Source organism: Micropterus salmoides, unplaced genomic scaffold, assembly GCF_014851395.1.
Source record: "Micropterus salmoides isolate LMB-PRFRI ecotype aquatic unplaced genomic scaffold, ASM1485139v1 Ms_hic_scaffold_8, whole genome shotgun sequence".
NCBI classification, from domain to species: Eukaryota; Metazoa; Chordata; class Actinopteri; order Centrarchiformes; family Centrarchidae; genus Micropterus; species Micropterus salmoides.
In genome coordinates this window covers 38,425,971-38,449,707 of record NW_024044570.1, presented here as the reverse complement: position 1 = coordinate 38,449,707, position 23,737 = coordinate 38,425,971, and the positions used below count along the sequence as shown (strand labels likewise).

Genomic DNA, 23,737 nt, shown 5'->3' with positions numbered 1-23,737 from the left:
AATCTTGAAGGAATTCACACCAAAGTGGGAACTCAGACCATTGACCCAGCTTTCAGCTACGACTGATCACTGTGACGTGTGACCTATGACCTACAATGTCACCTGATCAGCAAAACCTTAGCACAACATCTGTTTGCTCTGTTTTCTCAGGGATGTTCTCTACTGAAGCTGCTGCAGCTGTCCAGTGTGTCCTGCATAGAGCAGACACCAAGCAGAACTCTCTGGTCTTATGACAGCGACTTGCCTAAGACCCTGCAAACGGGCTTAGTCAGTGCCAGCAGCTTGAACACAAAGTCTGGCAGCTAACTTCGACAAGAGCAACTAAGTAGCTCTCGCTAGACAGAGCAACCGTGTCCTCCATCTGCATGATCGGAACAACACAACAACAGCAAAAGGCTGCAATGGCACAATTATTCCCCGTCTTGCTAAACCCACAACAGAATCATCAGTTGACAAGTAGCACAATAAAGGAACTTCTCTCCCTCTACAGACTGGTAACATAACTAGCAGTGGCGGCTGGTGAAAAATATTTTAGGTGGGGCTGTGCCATATCCAGTCAGTTTCAGTAACCATCCCAATACAAATGGCAGGATACCAGTGCTTTGTGAAATAGTCAGAAATTATTTAATGCCAATATCATATTATTACATTAATATAGAAAAACATACGGTGGACATAAACATAGATAGTGGCATGAAAAGAAAATACTCAAGTAAAGGCTGCCTCTAATCGTGTAGTGTGAACTAGGCTAAAGCCCAAACTTGTTGATTTGACACTCACCATGAAAGGTGATAAAGCCTAGTTTACACCACGTGATTTGCCACTTGGCGACTGTCGGGCTGTAAATCAGTAAATCAGCGGTCGCTAGTCCTTATGTGTGAACTACTCAACAACGCATCAAGACGGTGTAGGTAGCAGATGTGCTCGGGTGTCAGATCGGCTTGCGGGCCTGCGCCTGTCGATAATGTCAGATAACGTGATGACATGGCAGATTGTGATTGGCAGATATAGTTTTAACCGGTCCTCGGATCAACTATGGAGCCGTTAAATAAAATTATTTAAGTTAAATAATCTTATTTAAGTTAAATAATTTTATTTAAATTAATTAATCTTAAATTAACAGCTCTGTGAGAACTTATACAATGAAATACAGCTCTACTTATTAAACAAGACTTAACACAGCCTGCCGATAGCTGTGTATTAATGTTACAATGCTAATGTTAGCTGCCGATCAAGTTAAGCTAATGGTAGCTAACTTAAGCTACTCGGAAAAACTACATAGTGCCCCGCTTATAAATGTAGGTAAAAGATCTGCTAATTATATTTTAAAAAGAAAAATCAAAAAACTTTTCACCCATAAACTGTATATAAGAAGTTTCCACCACCAGGGAGGGCGTCGCCCTAGCGCCCTCTATTGGCCAGCTGCCACTGATAACTAGGCATAGCATAGCTTAACGTTACTTGGCTAAGCATAAGACTGTTAAGCTTTTGATCAATGTAAGGTTACTGATGAGATTTGTTGATGTTTATTGTTATGAACGCTTCAAGGTTAACATGAGTGTATTGTGGAACTGTAGTTCTCAGCTAACGTTAAATTGATGTTATTGTAGTGAACACAAGGATCTCCAAAGGGGGTTGGAAAGCCTCTCTGAGGCTTGACAGATCTTCCCAGACTAATGCTGTGTCTCAATTCGCATACTTTCATACTTATACTTACTATTTTGAGTGCATAAGTGTGTTCACACTATGAAGTATGGCAAAATGCAGTGTACTGTAAGTACCCAGATGGTGCACTCATAAAGGCCAAAAAGTTGAGTGTGGAACGATGGACACTTCTCACCCTCAACAACCGCCATTTTAGCTACGTAGCGGAAGTGGGCGGGGCCAACAACACGAGAGAAGCGGAAAGCAGCAGAGAGCGAGGCCAACAACAGAACGTCTTTTAAAAGTTTTGTACACTATTTCATGACTAAATGCACTTCTGAGAAGTTTTGGGGCGAGAAATTAACTGTGTAGATGTCGAATATTGACAGTTTTACGAAAAGTGATGGCGGAACAAAAATGTGCTTGAACGTTTTAGGAGTTGAGGAGCTCCGTAAGTGACAGCGGGGGAAGCTTGTGCCAACCAGCGGGAGGAGCTAGCGAGGCCGGCCAGCTGTCGGCTCACAGAGCCCTCCTCTCCCCCCGGTCATACAGACCACTGCAGCCAACGCAGCAGAGACTCCACCAACAACAGCAGAGGAAAACACAGCCGTAGTATAGTTTTAATGTTCGTACCGCTGTTATTCTGTCATTACATTTGAGTAATTTAAATTAAATGAAGAGACATGTGGTACAGAAAATTCTTGGCTTGTGAAACTTAAAATATAAATAAACACTAATATAACAAAGCAAATTACTTGTAAGTTTGAACTTGGCAATAAACCCGATTCTGAGCATTTATTCTGTGTGATAAAGCCTGGCTGTTATTTTGGAGCTCTGCAGTCGGCCTCTGTGCTGGGGGGATTGCGCAATATTGCGATAGTCATTTTCGGTTAGTGCACAACAGCAGTGTTTGATTTGAGACAACACTAACCTGTCGAAATTAAGGCACTAAGCAAGTAAGTACATAGTGTACGCAGTGTACTGAATGTTAGTATACTCAAGGAAGTACCCGAATTGAGACACAGCATAAATGTAATGGTTTTGAGTTGGTTGGGTGTGTTTAGTTTTTTCCTGTGTTCTGGTCTTGTTTTCTCTGTCTGTGTTCCTTGCTTTTGAATGTTTTATTTTGTGATATCATTCCTTGTGTGTTTCTGTTAGCTTTACTTATTCTGCCCCTTTTGTTTCTTGTCATGCTTTACTTCCTCTACTTTGGATTGCCAGGGGAGGTGGTCTGACACACCACTTATCCCCAACTTACAATGCTGTCCCATTTTCAGTTCCCAGGAAACTAAACGAACGCTCACATTTGGCCTCATGTGACAATGTAAACAACAGTTGTTCAGACTTGGCCTTGGGTTGCTCCAACGACCATAACGACTGTTGTCACAACAGCCAGGAGTAATAACGAACTAAAAGGTATCGATCAACGACCCCACAGAGATTAAATAGCTTAGATTCCCTGCCAGTCAGTCAATAATGAAGAAGCTTCTTGGATGAGAGGTAAAACTACTCTGAGTATCTTAACCAAGTCCTTGATTTTAACCGTCTATGATAACTATGACCTTTACAGACATGCAAATGCTCCGTATTTGTATAGCGCCTTTCTAGTCTTTGCGACCACTCAAAGCGCTTTTACACTACATTCACACTCTGAGCCTAAATGCTAATACAGAAACTAACATTCACACACTGATGGAACAGCCATTCGGGGTTCAGTATCTTGGCCAAGGATACTACGACATGCAGCCTGGAGGACCTGGGCATTGAGCCGCTGATCTTCTGATTAACGGGCAACTCGCACTACCTCCTGAGCCACTGCCGCCCATGTGAATAGCAATGTTTTCTCTTTCACTGCTTTAGCAAGGAGAAGAGAACACACACAAAAGCCCTCACATCAGCCCTGATGTGAATGAGATAAGATGCCAGATGCCCGTCATAAAAGATGGAGAGCCTCCTTAAAGCAGTGGGTTTTCAAACTTGTTCTGTCACTAGACGCTTTTTCTTGTGTTTTAGCTGATCTGACTCACGTTACTTTTAGCCTAGCTGAAGAAGTTAGGGTAGTCAGGGGAGATTTGATTGGATAAGCCAACTTGTGACCAGGGGCGGTATTACAGAAAGTGGGAATCTCACAACCCGACCCGATCCACGATCCAAAGGGCCGCGACCACAAAACAACCATCGACGCACCCCAACTCGGAATCCTCCACCATACAGGATCTCCAACCAGTTCAAAAGTTCCAGTCCACACCACCAACACACCCCGTCAACCCCATCTCCCGCTCCCCCACCTCTCCAACAACCAGCCACCAAACCCCTCAGGAAACCAAAATACAATTATCAGGATGCACAACATGCACACAGGACAGAGCCGCACACCAGCCCAGTCCAGGACCGCACCTAATGCCTCTAACCCCCGACAAGCACGCAAGCCAATCACGACATACAGGTGAGCCAACCAACATCACCCCGTGACCAATCTAACCAAGTTGCCTAGTGCTTGCTCTTGGTGGGAACTGCTGGGCTTCTGTAAATATCATCACAGAGTACGGTCTAGACCTGCTCTTTTATGAAAAGCGCTGTGAGATAACTGTTGTTGTGATTTGGCGCTATATAAATAAAATTGAAATTGAAATTGAAATTGAAATGAATGACTATAGCCAGCTAGCTGAATTGTGTCCTCCTCAATATGATTGTTTTAGTCAACCGAGGGTCAGTGGTTGTGGTGGTGGGCTAGTGAGCGTGTATAGGGAAAATTTAAAATGTCATCAAGTACGCTGTAATGAATTTAACTCCTTTGAAGTTCTCACTCTTAAAGTTGGAGGACTGCAACCTATCATATTTGTTATAATTTATCGCCCCCCAAAACCGCCTGGAGGATTTTTATCAGAACTTCCTGAATTTTTATCTACTCTGGTTTTAAATTATGACAGAATTGTTCTTTGTGGCGATTTTAATATTCATGTTGATGACCCCACCAATGTTAATGCAACTAACTTTTTAAATATGGCCACTTCTTTTAACTTCAAACAACATGTCAAAGGGCAAACACATAACCGTGGTCATACACTGGGTGTCAGCATTTCCTCTGTGGAATTCGTGGACATGACCATATCTGACCATAGATGTATTGTTTTTAGCTGTGATTCGCCTGTTACTCATGCTGCCTCACCAAGCTCCATGTGTTCTCGCTTCTTTAATGAACAAAGTGTTTCAAAGTTTTGCGCATTCTTTCAGAGCCAAAGCCAACACCTGTCTGATTCCAACACCAAAAATCTGGTCGATCACTTCAATCATATCTGCTTGTCCTCACTAAATATTACTGCTCCTCTAAAGGTTAGGCCTACGTCTAAAGCTAGTAAGCAACCCTGGATAAATGACAGCATTCGCAGCCTAAAAAGGGAATGCAGGAAAGCAGAGCGCAGATGGAAAAAATCCAGTCTCCAAGTCCATTACCTCAGTCTGAAGGATTTATTAATTAACTACAATAACATGGTTAAGGATGCCAGAACACACTATTTTTCTGAACTCATTACTACACATAAACACAATCCCAGGTTTCTGTTTAAGACTGTGGATCAGCTGGTAAACCCAACCCCTCCTTGTGCCTCAGCTGGAAGTAATGATGACTGTGAATTGTTTTTATCTTATTTTAGCAATAAGGTGGTGTCAATCAGAGCCTCTGTTACCCCCGTGGCCTCTTACTCAGAGGTTCCTCACCAGCAACAAGAGAGTTTTAACCAGTTTTATCCCATCGACTTGTCTGAGCTTTTAAAAACAGTATCACAAATGAGATGTCCTCCAGCCCACTTGATGTAATACCTACAAAATTTTTACTGAAAGTAATAGATTCTGTTGGGCCCCATTTGATCTCTGTTTTCAACAGCTCCCTATCTACTGGTTGTGTCCCTGATTATTTTAAAACGGCTTGCGTGAACCCACTTTTAAAGAAACCTGGTTTAGATCCCTCCCTCCCACATAATTTTAGACCAATTTCAAAACTGCCTTTTATTGCAAAGATTCTAAAAAGAATTGTGTCCAAACAGCTGCTCACTGTACTGGAAAATAACAAATTATTTGAAAAGTTTCAGTCTGGTTTTAGGAAGTACCACAGCACTGAGACTGCCCTGCTTAAAGTCACCAATGACCTTTTAATGTCTGCTGATGAAGGCATGTGCTCAGTCCTTGTACTCCTGGACCTTAGCGCTGCTTTTGACACCATTGATCACAACATCATGTTAGACAGACTGAGGCACTGGGTGGGGATCTCTGGTACTGCCCTAGAATGGTTTTCATCCTACCTGTGAAATAGGAAGTTTTGTTAGTCTGTAAACAACTATGTCTCCTCATTCTGTCCAGTTAAATATGGTGTGCCTCAGGGGTCGGTCTTAGGACCCATTTTGTTTTCCTTGTATCTGCTTCCCCTTGGACATATTATCCATAAACATGGCATTTCTTTTCATATTTGTGCTGGTGACACACAAATATACTTGCCCACAGATTATGTCTTGAAAATTTATCGAATGGGAACTTGTTAGAAAACTGAATATTTAAATACTGTTTTGCAGCTAGTGATAGGGCTCTGCTGTGGTGACCTCAATTTAGGTCAACGTACAACGGGACCCCACCGGTCTGTGTGGAGTCAGGTCAAAGTCCCCACCAGAATAGAAAAACAAGAACACACACACACACACACACACACACACACACACACACATCAACTGGGTAACTTGAATAGTAAATAGTAAATAGTGCTTCTTCATATTTTAACCAGACAGAGAGAATGAAAAGAGACAGTGAATCTTACCTTCTTGGTGGGCATCTTTAGCTTCATTAACTCGGCCTCTCGACAGAGCACGTTCCAGGGTGCGTGAATCTTCACAAAGCCCACCCCTGGAATTTTAGCCTAAGAGAGAGACAACATAGCTTAGTTTTATACAACGTACCTATATTTTCATCAGTAAACCTAAAAAAAAAAAGACTAACATTCCCAGGTAGGTGGTAATAGGTAACGTTCCCACAAACGTGTAACATGTCCTGCAAAGGTGACAAACGTCCTGGACCTTTCCAGAACATTAGAGACGTTCCGGAAACACCCTCTTTTGGTTATGAAAGTGCTATAGTTTAACGTTCCTGATAGGACTTTAGTGGAACGTTCCATATTGGGGGTTTTTATGGTCACCTAGCAGTGTTACAAAGAGGACATAAGCAGAACGTTCCAATATGGTCCTCTGTTGGCCATATGAGAATGTTTTGTTACAAACCTTATCAGAACTTTCTCATATGGGTCTACGTTGGTCATATTAAATAATGTTCCCTACATGACTTTACGGGGACGTTCCATATTGGTTATTTTGTGGTAACAGCAACATTACAAAGAGGAAATTTAGGTCATATACAGAACATTCCCATATGGTCTTCTGTTGGCCATATGAGAACATTGTGTTACATACTTAATCAGAACGTTCCAACATGGTTCCCTGTTGTCACATGGGGCCATGATTCTGTCCGTCTGCTTTGTGTTTTTACCTTGTAGTTCCTTGGTTTTGGGGGTTTTAGGTTAATATATAAATTTGTGCGTATGTTCGGGGGTTTTGAACCTGTTTCCTGTCTCTTCCCCTGTCTGGTTTTGTATTGGTCTGTTTTGGGTCTGGTTCCCAGTTAGAAATTTAACGTTCCCAGACAGTCAGGATGTGAAGTTCTTTAAAGGGTTGGGAGACGTTATTTGGCAGACCTTCAGGGAACATTCAGGACATTCTAGGAACATTTAGGTGACCGTATTTAATTCAGAAATGTAATGTTCCCTGAACTTCTTGAGAACGTTGTCAAGGACGTTGCCTGTTAATGTTCCCAGAAAATTTTGAGAATGTCTCGCTGGTGTCTAGGACGTTGCCTGGTAATGTTCCCAGACGGTCACGATGTGGAGTTCTTTAAAGGATTGTGGAACGTTATTTAGCAGAGCTTCAGGGGAAGTTGTCTGTCTGCCTGATTGGTGACGACTGCTAGTGTGTATGCCTGTCTGACGGCCCCATGGTTTCACCTATCAGTTCTGTCCTTGCTGTTCCATTGTTTGTCACTCTGCTGCGAGCACCTGCTTGTCTGCCTGTTGGGCTTTGTTCTGCCCTTTTGGATTACTTTCTCTTGATGGACTTTGTATTTACGCTGTTCTCTGGATTACCTAAGTGGATTTCCTTGTTTTTTTTTTAGCTTCTTTAGCTTTAGCTGCTTAGTTACATGTCCTGCATGGGTACTTAAACCTGAGCACACGGCACAATCTGGACACATGGTGAAATTTCATTCGGGACTTTTTCCCAACATAACTTAACATCACAAAAAGGACTTTTGGGATGTAAAGTAAACGTTCCCATACTATAACAATAATTATGAATGGTAATCATATAGTGTAGAAACAACCCTTCTGGTTTTCATCAATGTAAAGATGCAATTATTAAAGTGCATCATCTTTTTACTATATTTCAAAATATGTATTGCACCCTGCTTGTTAAGTATACATTTACATGAACACAGTCTTTTTGGTAAATGTTTGTTATGTGTTAATCAGACATCCATCCATCTATCTATCGTCAACCGCTTATCCTGTGTAAAGGGTCGCGGGGGGCTGGAGCCAATCCCAACTGACATCAGGCACACCCTGGACAGGTCGCCAGTCCACACTAAGGACAACTTATCGTCACCAATTAACCTAGTCCGCATGTCTTTGGACGGTGGGAGGAGCACCTGCATAGAGCATGCAAACTCCACGCAGAAAGACCTGGAACGACTACGGTTTGAACCCACAACCTTCTTGCTGTGAGGCAACAGTGCTAACCACCGCACCACCCAGATGGAAGGACTTAAATAGGACAAAAAAAGTAATATTCTAGGTTGGTCCTCTAAAGGTTCTGCAAACATTATGGGAAAAGTCCTCTAGGTCTCTACACAAAGGGCAGCTGAGGCCCAGGAAGTAGAGCAAGTAGCCCGTTAATCTGAAGATTGGCGGTTCAAGCCCTGGCTCCTCAAGGCTGCATGTCAAAGTGTTCTTGGGTGGGTGAGTGAATGTGATATAGTGTAAAAGCGCTTTCTGTGGTTGCAAAGACTAGAAAGGCATGTTCTCAGAATATCCATCCATCGTCAACTGCTTATCCTGCGTACAGGGTCGCGGGGGGCTGGAGCCTTTCCCAGCTAGTATCAGACAAAAGGGGTCTTTGGATGGTGAGAGGAAGCCGGAGCACCCGGAGAAAACCCACGCAGACACGGGGAGAACATGCAAACTCCACACAGAAAGGCCAGGGCAACCGGGGTTTGAACCCACGACCTTCTTACTGTGAGGCAACAGCGCTAACCACTGTCTTCTTTGAGACATTTTCAATGAAAATATATTTAAAAATGGCCTAATATTTTTTGTTGTTTTTTATTTGTAGCTACAAAACAGAACCTTCCAGTTAAAATGCGAATGTTATCAAATAATCAATTTTTCATAATGACCATTAAACTTAATAGACCCCAGTGACAATAGCCAAAGTTTATGCTGGTGGTAATAATAAAAAAATATTTTCCAATAAAGAAAAGTTACAAAGATGTTTGTTATAGTTATAGAAAGAAAGAATTGGAATCGGCAGGTCAGTCCTTTAAATAATCAGTAATTACGCCTGGTAAGCCTGTGTGAACTGTTATTAGGTTAATATTGCAGATCTACAATTTTGTTATGTTTTGCTCAGTATGATGTTAAGTGGCAGAGTAGTTGGTTTGCTGCAGTTGAATATCTAAGTACAAGATGTCCTTTGTCCCAGAGGAAACCTAAAATGTGTGTGGAAGATGCCAATTCGTTCATTTTCACGCATGCGTGAATAGTCTTGGACTCATACATTCACCCGTCACACTGCAGCTGCATGGGCTACATCAGCACAGGAAACAGAATTGATTAGTTCACGACTTTCAACTGTGGGTCTCTAGGTTTGAGTCGTTCATTTGTCACGTGACAGCTCGGCTTATGTGGAGCAGGAATAAATTATTTGTTCACCATTCAAATGGGTCCTCGGAGTCTTTCGTTCATTCGGCAGGCTGAGTTACTGCCAGTACCAGAGAATGGGAGGCAGGTCAGTTGTCAGGTAACAGTCACTGGACTGACATTATCTATCAATTTAGTTAATGATGTGACATTTAATAAAGCATAATGTTGCAGCGCAGTGATGATGTGCCGTAGTTTTAACACAGCCTTACTGTAACTTTAGTCCTGCTAGTGTTTATAGATAACAACTGATGAGAGTTATTCTGGGTCCGCTCCTGTAGCTGAGCTGACAGAGAGTCACAGCTCTATTTAGCCATGCATTCCTATAGCCCTCAGTTGTAACCACTTCATGAGCTTCTAAAATTCAAATTGTTGCAAGGTAGATTTATTTAACAGGTTGTAATGTGAAATTGAGTTTGTAACTCCCTTCTGCTATGAAGCAGACAATATACAATAATATAAATGAAACAACTGGGAGCCGGACAATAGCACGATACGAATGAGAGCTGGATGTTAGCTCTGGGTGACAGAGCTTGAATAGACTGTGAGCTCGAGACGACTGTGAACCGGACGATGGCACGAAGCGACTGAGAGCCGGACGATGGCATGAAGCGACAGAGCTTGAATTGACCGTGAGCTTGAGACAGCTGTTGGCCAGATGTTAGCTCGAGACGACTGTTGGCCGGATGTTAGTTCGAGACGACTGTTAGCGGAATGCTAGCTCAAATAACCGTTAGTAAGACTGAGCGCGAAACGACTGAGAGCCGGACGTGAGCGTGAAACGACAGAGCCGGACGTGACCCTGAAGTGACTTTAGACGCGAGACAACTGTAAGCTCGAGATGACTGTTAGCCGGATATAAGCTTGAAACGACTGTTGGCCGAATGGCAGCTCGAAATGATCGTTAGCCGGACGATAGTGCGAAACGACTGAGAACTTGAATGATTGTGAACCAGATGTTAGTTTGCAAACAACTGTGAGTTCGGAGTGGCTGAGAGCTCGATGTTGGCTTGAAACGACTGAGAGCTCGATGTAAGCTCGAAACGACTATTGGCTTCTTGGTGCCCGACGTCCCTACTGACACCCTCTGCTGAGGTTATTGGTAGGGAACGGCAGGGACGCTGGCATGTCGGTGCCAAACTCCTACTGCAGGCAGCTGCTGAGGTCGCTTGAGGTGTAATTGCTATCGGTTACTGTGGTTGAAGCTGGGCAGCCGGCATCCTGGTGCCCAGAGCCCCGACTGAAGTCGGTCCATGGTAGGTGGCCGGGGGCACTGGTATCCCTGTGCCCTGGCTGGAGTCGGTTGCTGAAATCACTGCTGTCGTGTATGACTGGGAGTGATGGCATCTTGGTGCCTGGAGCCCCGCTGCTGGTGCTGTTGCTGTAAACACTGATGCGAGGTGGAGGCTCCGGAATTCAGTTGTTGGAATCCTGCTTGCTTTGGTACTGACGTTTACCGTCTTGAGCTGGAGAAAATATCTACTGTCCCACTAACAGTAGCGCTGACGTCACGGCGTGCGTAATGCGTCACCTGGAAGGGAGCTGGTGTTGACGGAACTGTGGGCATGCCATGCTGACATGATAGCGTTGAAAAGTTTGCTGTATTGTCTGTTCTGTAAACGGTATTCTTTCATCTTTAACGGTTTCGAAATCATTTATGAAGGGGTCTTGCTGGAGCGGGGTAACGCTGTGATCAGCTGTTCTTGTGAGGCGAAGGATTCTCAGGTTAAAGTTCCCAATTGTTGCGATGAAGCGAAACATGGAAGAGATGGAGTTAAGGCTGGACTCACCCTCTTCCTGGACAGCTTTACGATTTTGGAAAACAAGGGTGTAGTAGTAGTAAGAGTGTTCTGGTGCAGGGTCTGCTGATGTGGACATTGATAATGACTGTCCTGAGTTCGTCCGAATAATTCTTTGTTTGATGGCGATATACCGACACTTCTCAAAGAGGTAAGTGGATGGATGGAGTAGCTTGTGATGATTCGTATTATGGGGTAGCAGCGTTGGCGTAGCGTGCTCGTCAAGCTTTTGCTTGGTCTAGGTTCGGGTGCTGAATGCGAGAGCCGTGCAGGATACAAGAACGAAGGGGAGGAGTTAGGACGTGTGGGTGGACGACATGGAAATCCTGGCGATGACATGGTTGATGTGTGGTCCCGCTCCTGAAACTCTGCTAATTAGCACCACATAACTTGGGGGGAGGGGGGTCTGGTGGTGTGGCAGCAGAAACTTCCATATCCCCAGCAGGGTGAACAGGCTGGGGCTGGGTGGGTACTATCCTTTAGTATCCTTTGGGCTCTGTAGGCACCTCATCTCACTGATATATGCCCTTCCGGTCCTAAGCTGTGCATATCCCATGTTAGTGATGTTTCCAGTCAGGATTCTTTCTATTGCTCCTCTGTAAAAGCTGACAAGAACTTGGCAAGGGAATTTGGCCTTCTTAAGCTTCCTCAAGAAATACAGTTGTTTCTGAGCTTTCTTCACCAGCGTGGAGATGTAAGATGACCATGTCAGCTTCTCTGTGATGCTGATTCCCAGAAACCTGAAACTGTTCACCTGCTCCACCTCAGCACCACTGATGTAGATAGGAGTGTGCTCTCCTTGTTCCTAAAATCAATGATCAGCTCCTTGGTTTTTTTAAGGTTGAGAAGTAGGATGTTCTCTGAGCACCACTCTACAAGATTATGAATTTCCTCCCAATATGAAGTCTCATCATTGTTTGAAATCCGGCCAATGATGGTGGTGTCGTCTGCAAACTTCACAACAGAGTGCAGTCATGGGTGTGCAGCGTGAACAGGAGGGGGCTGAGCACACAGCCCTGAGGGGCTCTGGTTGCACAGATGCAAATATTTATTATTTATTATTTAGTCTGAAGGCCCGATGAGGAACATGCAGGTTGAGGAGCAGGGGTGTGGAGGAAGTTTAAAAACCAGTCTGGGACAGAGTCTCTGAGCTCTGGTTTCTCAGAAACCCTTCTCTGAGCCAAAGCACAAACAGCCTCTTTATGTTGGCCATGGCTGGCATTCCTCCACATGGTACGCAGCTCGGACAAGTCCATGCACAGTTCATAAAGTTCGTCGGACATGGTGTCCGCTGGGTTCATATCTGGTTCCGGTCATTCTGTCAGGATGTGTGTGGTGAGACAGGTTGGTGGACCCAAACGCAGGACGCAAGGCAGAGGAGATACAGTTCAAAGGCGAGCACACTTACTACAGTGTACAGTACAGTACAGTGTACAGTACAGTACAGAGTGGCTGAATCCAAAATCCAAAATAACAATCCAAAATAAACTGGTGATCCAACAGAAATCTTTATTCCACTGCAGCAAAGTCGCAGACATCAGACTGCTGACGTATTGCGGTAAGCGTGTCGACTCATTTCCGTTTCCGGTGCTTGTGTGTATTGTGCTGCTCTCGCTAAATAACAGTTACATTTGTTAGATTACAGCGGCCAACTGTCCACTAAACACTTATTCTTTACAGTAATTTTGCCTAAACACTCACAGTTCTTTCCATCTTTTTAGTGACTGCTGTTCAATCTCATACTTGTTCTAAAGTTTTGGTAGCTGACGCTACAATACTTTAGCTTAGCCGTTAGCGACTTTAGCTTAGCAGCTAGCGATGGCTTCTCCTTCTCCCTCTCTCTCTCCTACTTTCTCCTGCTCGGTGTGTATAATGACTCCCGGTTACGCCAAGGTCACTAAGATTAATGTTGAGTCGGTGTGTACAGATGCAAAAACAATGTCGGACACCGTAGTTTTCTCTGGACCCCTGCCAAATCTGACCAGTGATGACATGTATAGCCGCATGTCGTCATTCCGCCGCTGGTTGTCGAGGTGGTGTCCAGCAAACGATGTGGGCTTTGTTGATCATTGGCAGACTTTCTGGGGAAGACCTGGTCTGATCCGGAGAGACGGCATCCATCCCACTTGGGAAGGAGCAGCTCTCATTTCTAGAAATCTGGCCAAGTTTATTATTGGACCAAATCCATGACAACCCAGAGTTGAGACCAGGAGGCAGAGTCGCAGTTTAACACACTTCTCTGCCCTTCTTTTTCAGCAGTTACCCACCCAAAACCCTACGCAGAGTCGCAGTCTAACACACTTCTCTGCTCCTCCATTTCAGGAGTTACTTAGTGAAAATCCTATAGAGACGGTGTCTGCCCCCCGACCATTGAAATTATTTAAAAAGGTAAACAGAAGAGGTCGGTGTGCATAAAAACCTCATAAAAATTAAAACCACAAGAGCAATAGTGCAAACGAATAGGAGAGTTAAATGTGGACTCTTAAACATCAGATCTCTCTCTTCTAAAGGTGTACTAGTAAATGAACTAATATCAGATTATGATATTGATTTATTTTGTCTTACTGAAACCTGGCAGGGTGATGGATAATATGTTAGCCTAAATGAATCCACCCCTTCCAGTCAGTTGCAGCTATCTTCGACTCTAGCCTATTAATCAGCTCTAAACCTAAACCAAACTATAACTCATTTGAAAGTCTTGTTCTTAGTCTTTCGCCTCCAGCACCACTGTGAGGAATCTTGGAGTTATCTTTGATCAGGACATGTCGTTTAAGTCTCACATTAAGCAAATTTCAAGGACCGCCTTTTTCCACCTACGTAATATTGCGAAAATCAGGAACATCATTCTCACAATCTTATTGTCCACCTATCTCTCTGTCTCACAGTCAGTCTCACTGTCTCACAGTCTTATAGTCCACCTCTCTATCTGTCTCACAGTCAGTCTCATAATCTTATTGTCCACCTCTCTCTCTGTCTCACAGTCAGTCTCACTGTCTCACAGTCTTATAGTCCACCTCTCTATCTGTCTCACAGTCAGTCTCATAATCCTATTGTCCACCTCTCTCTCTGTCTCACAGTCAGTCTCACAGTCTTGTTGTCCACCTCTCTCTCTGTCTCACAGTCTTATAGTCCACCTGTGTCTCTGTCTCAAAATAGTCTTTTTAGTAACTTTAGTAAGAGATTTCCTATGTAGCTCTCATGATAATGAGTAAAATCAATAAGAAATTGTTTTTTTTTTAAATCTGTGAATGTAATTTTCAACCCTAACCCCACTCCCACTGGACCCCAACCTCAAGTATGGTTCCCCCAGTAAAATGTGGCCATTTCCACCACTACTCGTCTTTACTTTGGTACATTGACTTGTGCTGTGTTACTTTGCAAACAGAATGCATTTTCTATGAGAAGATTACAGACATAATTAGAAATAGATTTTAGTTGCAGTTAAGTGTTTCTGGAAAGGATAAAAGGATAATGATGTAAACTCACATCCTCATCTCTCTCCAGCTCCAGGCCCATGTCTCTGAGTTTCCCTTCAAACTCCTCCCTCCTGAACATCTTGTGATCTTCCTGGCTGCTGAAGGTCTTTCCCGGACAGCCATGCTCCACGTCCGCCACCGGTGATGACAGCATAGATGAGTCTCTCACACTTTGTCCTTGGTGATGTTGGAAATCGTCACGGCTCTGGGGGGCACAGGCTAGGCTACAGGCAACAGCATTTTCAGTGAGCTGGTGCGCTGACTGTCGGCTGGAGCGCCCCCCGGTCTGTTTCTTCACGGGGTAGATGAGAACGTAGTCAATGCGCCGCTGACCATCCAGAAAGTAGAGGCCGTGCTGGCACTGGGTGTTTTCCTCTGGAGTTAGAGCCTTCAGCAGCTGACAGCATGCACATGGGAACAGACAGGGAAGTGTCAAGATTTACGACACAGGAAACTGCATATAGAAGCATAAGTGCTTGTTTGTTTATGGGATCTATTTTGTTTGATGCTCACAGAATGAGCCATAAAATTAATCTGAGATTTGTGAGCTAATAATTCATATACATATAAGCCTGTTTGTCATAAAAAGAAAACTTTTGAACCGACCATTTAGTACTTTTCAGTTATGCTCTTTTATGTCAGTAGGTAGTAGCATTTAGCTGAGATTCCTGTGGGGAACTGACTTATAGGGTAGTGATGCATTCAAACTCATAAAGCAAACCTTTGTTGAAAAGAAATGACATGCTGCATTCACATTCTATGGTTTACAACTTTTTCTAGTTTAGCTTGTATTGTAGCTTCTCAGCACCAATATATTAACTGAGTATATAAGATATTTTAGCCAGCTTTGAGGTCACCATGGTCCGGACCTTTGTAATTATATGTAGGCTATAGCCTATCACTAAAAGTATTTGAATAAGAAACGTTGATACACTATCAATTTCAATGAAGGCTTTAGGACCATGCAGGCGCAGCTGATTATACCGTCACAAACTTCATCTCAACTTGAAAAATTTACGCACGAGGCACAGCAGCATAACTTCATATTTAAATCTCCCTACACGCCGACAGAATCCAATGTTGTTGTTGCTGTTAACACACATTCAGACTCTATACAGCCTGTTAATTTTTTTAAAATAGGCTGAGAAATTTTTACTCACTTTCTAATTACATTCTCCAGCTGCACCCCAATACCCTTCTGTCTGGAAAAGAAAACCCAGAGTTTCCCTCATCTCAAGGTTAACTACTCAGAGTTTTTACTAAACCTGCCTTCTGGAACAGCGCTTTGCAGTTTGAACCTTAATAACTGAACCAGACAACGCTCTAAGCTGGTTTAAGTCCTAATTTTCAGATCGATTTCATTTTGTACATGTTAACAATGAGTCCTCCATACACGCCAAAGTTAGTCATGGAGTTCCACAAGGATCTGTGCTCAGACCAATCCTGTTCACATTATATATGCTTCCTTTAGGCAATATTATCAGGAAATATTCCATAAACTTTCCTTGTTATGCAGATGATACTCAGTTATATCTATCGATCAAGCCAGATGAAACTCATCAGTTAGCTAAACTTCAAATGTGCCTTCAGGATGTTAAAACCTGGATGACCTGTAATTTTCTAATGTTAAACTCAGTTAAAAGTGAAGTTATTGTTTTGGGGCCAGAGCACCTCCGTGACGCATTATCTAAAGATATAGTTTCCCTTGATGGCATCGCCCTGGCCTCTAGCACCACTGTGAGGAATCTTGGAGTTACGTTTGATCAGGACATGTCCTTTAACTCTCACATTAAGCAAATTTCAAGGACCGCCTTTTTTCACCTACATAATAATGCAAAAAATCAGGAACATCCTGTCTAAAAATGATGCAGAAAAACATGCATTTGTTACTTCTAGGCTGGATTACTGCAATTCCTTTTTATCAGGCTGCTCAATACAGTCCATTAAGACTCTTCAGTTGATCCAGAATGCTGCAGCACATGTTCTCACAGGAACTAGGAAAAGAGATCAAGGCTGCGTCCACAGCGTACATAAACAGGCTGTGTTCGAAATGGGCTAAACTGCTGTCTTAGAAGGTGTCTAACAGGACAGCGAGGCATTGAGTGTTGTTCGAAAGGGCTCGAACGATCTCTTCCTGTCTCCTGAGATGCCTTCAAGCTGCCCCAGTAAAGGCCAGTCTTGAAGCCAGCATCGATGGTGACTTGATGCTGACTATTACCCATAAAGCAACGCGAAGCAACAAGCCGAATTTGTACTGTGTTTTTAAAAGTTTTTAGTAGTTTTCCCGCTTCAATTTTTGAAAAGCTAGTGAGAACTAAACACAGAACTATCATATTAGCCAGTGACTGTAACCAACCAAGTTTGTTCAGTATGATTTCTGAGGCGTCTGTTAGCCGTTTGGCTTTTCAATAGCTAGTTAGCTGATGCTAAGGCTAGCATCTCTTCTGACAGCCAGAAGAGACGCAAGACGGCGTGCTGACGTCACACGTTGCTGTAAGTGCTGCCCTAGAAGGCTGTTCGAAACTAATGAAGCTGCCTTCACTTCAAAGTGATGCCTTCTGAGGCAGCAGGCCTACCGGGCTGCTACTGTGGATATTTATTAAACAATTAAAACAAACTGATACAATTATAAAACGTATATTTCAATAAATATTTATATTCTATTAAAATGTATTATGTAATTGTGAATGAATGTGATTGGATTAATTTACAAGATATGCAGCTTCATTCTTAAGGATTCATATGAGCATTGTTGTTTTTAGGTAACCTAACCTCTGAAGTAATAAGATAAATATGTGGGGCATTGGTTAGCACTGTGTGGGTTCTCTCCGGGTGCTCCTCCCACCATCCAAAGACATGCGGACTAGGTTGATTGGTGACCCTAAATTGTCCTTAGGTGTGAGCGTGAGAGGTTGTTTGTCTATGTGTGGCCCTGCAATGGACTGGCGACCTGTCCAGGGTGTACACCGCCTTTCGCCCGATGCCAGCTGGGAAAGGCTCCAGCCCCCCGCGACCCTGTATGCAGGATAAGAGGTTGACAATGGATGGATAGTTTCAATGACAATAATTACAGATATACAAACTCTGTGGTCTGCTCTATTGTTAGCTCCTATGAGGCACAAAGGCTTATGGGTAATCTTTCTTGACAACTTCCTGTGAAGTGATGAACCATTGTTCCCTTCTTCCCTACACAGTTCACAGCGCCCTTTGAAGTAAACACGTTGTGCTCTCTGTGGTTTGGAAACTCACTTAAAATGGCCGAATACCCTGCGCAGTCCACTTAACAGGGAACTATAGGGCGATCGGAATGCACCCTAAATTTCTCCTGTCTTAGCTTCTCGGCATTGGTTTCCAGTAAAATCCAGAATAGAATTTAAAATCATTCTTCTTACCTACAAAGTTCTTAATGGTCAGGCACCATCTTATCTTAAAGAGATCATAGTAACTTACTACCCCACCAGAGCACTGTGCTGCCAGAATGCAGGGTTACTTGTGGTCCCTAAAGTCTCCAAAAGTAGACTAGGAGCCAGAGCGTTCAGCTATCAAGCTCCTCTCCTGTGGAACCAGGTTCCAGTTTGGGTTCAGGAGGCAGACACCATCTCCACATTTAATAGTAGGCTTAAGACTTTCCTCGTTGATAAAGCTTATAGTTAGGGCTGGCTCAGGTGAGTCCTGAACCATCCCTTAGTTATGCTGCTATAGGCCTTGACTGCCGGGGGATTTCCTATGATGCACTGAGCTCCTGTCTCCTCTTCTTTCTCTCCCTCTGTATGCAACCTCATCCCATTAATACATGTTACTAACTTGACTTCTCTCCTCCTATCACTTCTTGCAGGTGTTTCTGGCTCTGGAGCTGTGGAGTCTGGATCTGTGGTTGCGGGTCACCTGCTGCTCCCATATTCCTACTGGACACCCTCTGCTACAATTATTGTTACTAGTCCTAAAGTTATTATTGTTATTATTATCATTAACATTACGATTATTATCATTAACACTACTATAAGGCCCCGTGTCCACCAAAGCGTTTTTTTCTGACGCCAGTGTCTTTTTTCAATTCATTCCAATGGGAGTCTGAGAGTTTTTTCCGCGCTGGGCACTGAGCGTTTTTTCCGGTCGCAGAGAGTTGAAAAATGTTCAACTTTGGGAAAAACGCTGCGCTCGTCACTGTCACTTTTTACCCAGCCGTCCAATCACAGTGCAGGAGGGGTGGGACAAACGCACCGCAGCGATGTGCCTACTCGCCGAGGTGTTTCCTCGCCTGCAAAATCTCATGAACTCACGTATGGACAGTCTGTGCTCTCATGTTTCAGCCTTCTCTTCATGCATAGCAAGGGCCAGAGCAAGTAGGCCTTCTTACTTTGTGGTGACATTTTTACATTCAGTAAAATTAAGTAGGCTACCCTACTTGCAACACATTGCCTCCACGGAAATGATTTATCATAGCAACCACAGCGTCTCGAAAAAAACACTGCGCCTCCAAAACGCACCCTAGCACTCCCAGCTAAGCGTTTTCAGAACAGCAGTTGGCGTTTTCAGCTGGCAAAAAACGCTTTGGTGGACACAGGCCCTAAATATCTGTACCATTATTCATTTATTCTACATTACCTTTACTGTCTGTACCTCTGTGTGTATATTGTGTAGGCTGCCTCCCTCCCCTCTCTCTCCCTCCCTCTGTCTCTCTCTCTCTCTCTCAACCCCAACCGGTCGAGGCAGATGGCCGCCCACCCTGAGCCATGTTTCTGCTCGAGGTTTCTGCCTCTTAAAAGGAAGTTTTTCCTTGCCTCTTCCTTTAGTGCTGCTCTTGGTGGGAATTGTTGGGCTTCTGTAAATAACATCACAGAGTACGGTCTAGACCTGCTCTTTTATGAAAAGTGCTTTGAGATAACTGTTGTTGTGATTTGGCGCTATATAAATAAAATTGAATTGAATTGATTTGTGTCATTTAACATCCAGTTATTGTGCATTGCATGTGCGCCGCCTAGTGGTCAATTTAAATGAAAGCATATATTTCCGGCACTTATGTGGACATCACTGGTTCAGTTCGCGGGTTCAAACCTTTTTTCACATTAGCGGCTTCAAAATAATATCATACATGTGGATTAACATTGTTATGAAACACATCCTGCAAGTTTTGTAACGATTGGACAGGCATTTTCTGATCAGTAGCTTCATTTGTATAATTCCACATCCAGTCATTATGAAGCTGTAGCTCTCATACTTTATTTCTCTTCGTTCTTTATTATTTATTTATTTATTTATTATATACAATAACCTCGAGATTGGTGGTTCAAGTCCAGGAAATGGCATGTTGACTACAATACTGAAATGAAGAAATGGTTCTGCAAATACATTTCATTTTTGACGGCCTTAACGTTCTTGAAAACATTTGGGATTTAATTGTCATATTTAACAACTTTAACAAAATCATCCTAGAGAATTAGTCCGTGCACCTTTCCAGAAATTTTCGCTGTGCAGTCTTGATCAATGATCACATGTACAAACTGGGGGGTTTTGGTCGACGGGGCCAGTCCGTGGAGTGGAATGTCAATGATTTACCACGAAACAGGAAGTTGTTACAACTTAAGTGTACATGCTCACATCTGTACCAAACTTTATGTGATTGATAATGGCCCCGCCCCCAACACATCTACATGCCAAAATTCAGTTATAATCATAGCGCCTCCTACTGGCAACATGAAGTAAGCCTTGTGTGACATCCATTATGCAATTAAAATAAATTTTCTCAAAATGATGTACTGGGACATAACGTATCATTACTGGGTGCTCCTTTGCACCACATAGAGGACACAGGAAGTGACTATTAATTATTTTATGCAGCATCCTAAGTGTGTGACAATACAGAGCAACTTCAGAGTGACACTACCTGTCACGCTTCACGTCCACCGCTGATTTCTGCTTTAATATTTAACTGAATTAGTCTGTGGCATGTGATTCTTTTAACGCTAAAGGATTTTCAATTGCTGATGGAGCAGTACTTTGTGTTAGGAATGTGGTTTTTGTGTTCATGTCTTTCCTGTTTAAGTCTGTTTTTGGTTCTGTGTTTCTCTGTGTAGTCTTGTTTAGTTAGTTCTTAGTCCTGTACATTAGTTAATGTCTTTTGTGTTTACTCCTGGTCTTGTGTTCTCGTTTTGGTTCTGGTTCTTTGTAACTTGTGTGTGTTTCTGTCTTCTTGGTTATTCACTCTGCCCCATGTCTGCTTGTCTAGTGTTCTCTCTGTTTCCACCTGCTGTCTCTCTGTCTCTGCCTCGTTAGCCCTGATCCCGCTCACCTGTGTTTCTCCCGCCCCACTCGTTAGTCCCTGTGTGTGTGTGTGTGTGGGTGGGTGTGTGTGTGGGTGTACATGTATGCCTGCTTGTCTCTGCAGTCTTGGTCACGTTCCTGCCTGTTCCTTTGTTTTCCTTGTTCTGGATTATTCCCTGTGTTTTTGGATCGCCTTGTGTTCTGGATTACCTTTGTTTGGACTTTGCCTCAAGCTCCTTGTAAGCCTGTTTCAGTTAGTTTTTGAATTAATAAACGTTTTTGAACTGCAACCTCCTCACCTTGCCATTGTCTGCATTTGGGTCCTCGCCTCAGTCTGCACTCAGTGCCCCGACCCATGACACTTTGTAGCAGCAGTGGTAGCAGTCACAGCTAACAGCTGACAGCTCTTGCACATATTTAATTTTTATATGTATATACCCATTTTTGGTGTCTATTTTCTCCTGCAGTTTGTCCTAGAAACTTCCTTCCAACTTCAAAATGTACATCCTGTTCAGGAGATTTATGCTACTACTTTTATTACTGATATCTGTAATGGTTTTTATATTAATATATTTATGTGAAAAAAATGAATGGGTTTCAATGGGAGAACTTTCTTCCAACCTACTCAACTTTAAGAGCTAAATGCTCCGGCATATGTGCAGCTACAGACTCCATTTGAGCTGTAGGTTGCAGAAAAGATGTTGATCTTTCAAAGTTGTTTGACTCTCAGCAGAATTCCCATGATGCATGGCAGTGAAAGTTTTTTTGAAAATTTGCTAATAAGTCTCCTGTTGGTTTGAAATATAAAACAAATACTTTGTGATTTATGTATTTGTTAATTTTAAAATTGAAACCAGGAGTGAAGTACCTGTTTCTAAGCAGACATGTTTAACAAAAACATAATAAAGTAACATTTGTATTTCAAACAAATAGGAGACTTACTGGAAAATTTTAACAAACTTTATTCACCGCCATGCATCATGGGAATTCTGAGGGACAGGGTGATATAGAGCAGCCTAAGGCTGATGATACACAGATCAACTTTTAGAGCAATCGTGCAGGGCAACGTTGCCGTCAATGGTAATAAGTAAAGATTACTACCGTAATCCCCTTCCCCCACCACTCCGCCAGTCACCCCGCACCACCACTATCCGTTCAACACATAGTAAAGTTGCCCTGTGTATCATCAGCTTAAGTTCATCCCTCAAAATTCCCATGATGCACTTATCTGAACATATTCTGTGAGTTTTGTGATGATCGGGCATACAGTTGCTGACTTGTGTTCATTTATGTCCAGAGCCACACCCCTTTCAAAGTTCATTGGTCAATATCTTGAAAAGTAATTGAGATATCGACATGCTTTATACAACTTTTAATAGGCTTGAACCATTGATGATTCATGAATGATGAAAATTTGGTGGCAATCGGAGCTCCAGTCTAGGAGGAGATGTTAAAAAATTCAAGTTTTTCAAAAAAAAATTATAGGCGCACCTTATTGGTCCTGCTGCACCTGTGTGAGAAACTTCAAGTCATTCGGACTTCTGGCGTAAGGGGCGTGGCCTTTCAAAGTTTTCATTTTTATTTACATTTATGTGGCCGATGGGTTCATATTTCTATAGAAGCATATGCACACTATTTCCAGTTATTCCCCCAAGTTTCATGTTTTTAGCTCATTCCAGCTCCCGGGAATTTGAGACGGCACAGCAGACAACAACAGAATGGGCATTCACTAATTTCAATGTGTGTGACAGCTGTTAACTGTTATCTGTGATTGCTATCAATGCTGCTCCATCATCAATTTAAAATCCTTTAGCGCTACCTAAAAACGTAAAACTTCAATAAATAGCCCAGTCCCAAATAGCCGCCTATCCCGTTTGACTGGCCTGGTGTGGGAACACATTTTGAAAAATTAACGCCTGCCTCAATTTAACGCCTGGTCTAGTTTTTATAGAAGTTTTTTAGATGTATAAAACCTCTTAAACCCCGCGGGGTCGCCTGGTTTAGCTGCTTCTAAGCTGCTTAGATCATTAATACAGATATTAATGTTTAAACATATTATCAATATGTCCGTATGAACATGCTACACATACTTTGGATCGGTTAGATTCTCCATAATTCTGTAGTTCAGTTCATTTAACAGAAACAACAATCCCCAAAGTCTAATTCTTATACATTTATCGGTGTAACCTGCATGGTACGAGAGGAAAGGAAAAAAAGTGATGACCTTTAAAGCACTCGTTGAGCCTGAATGTGTCTATTCCTTAATTATTTATATTCCTTTAAATGTAAATGCTCTGTATTTGTACAGCGCCTTTCTAGTCTTTTCAACCACTCAAAGCGCTTTTTACACTACATCCATATTCATTCACTGAGCCTAAGTGCTGAAACTGAAACTAACATTCACACACATTCCTACATACATATGGAACAGCTGCCAGGGGCAATTCGGGGTTCAGTATCTTGCCCAAGGACACTTTGACACACAACCAGGGGGAGCTGGGAATTGAACCTCTGACCTTCCAATTAACAGCCAGCGCGCTCTACCTCCCAAG

General features: G+C 42.9%; 1 protein-coding gene across 1 annotated transcript in view; it reads right to left on the bottom strand.

Moving 5' to 3' along the window:
* The window catches only part of LOC119893116 (anoctamin-1-like), a 70,650-nt gene that overhangs the window by 39,449 nt on the left and 7,464 nt on the right, over positions 1-23,737 (bottom strand). Inside the window, exons 2-3 of the mRNA XM_038705068.1 lie at positions 14,935-15,321; positions 6,449-6,547 (exon numbers count right to left, since the gene is read on the bottom strand). Of these exons, the coding sequence (XP_038560996.1) occupies positions 6,449-6,547; positions 14,935-15,321 (486 nt within the window). The remainder of the gene's footprint in view (positions 1-6,448; positions 6,548-14,934; positions 15,322-23,737) is intronic.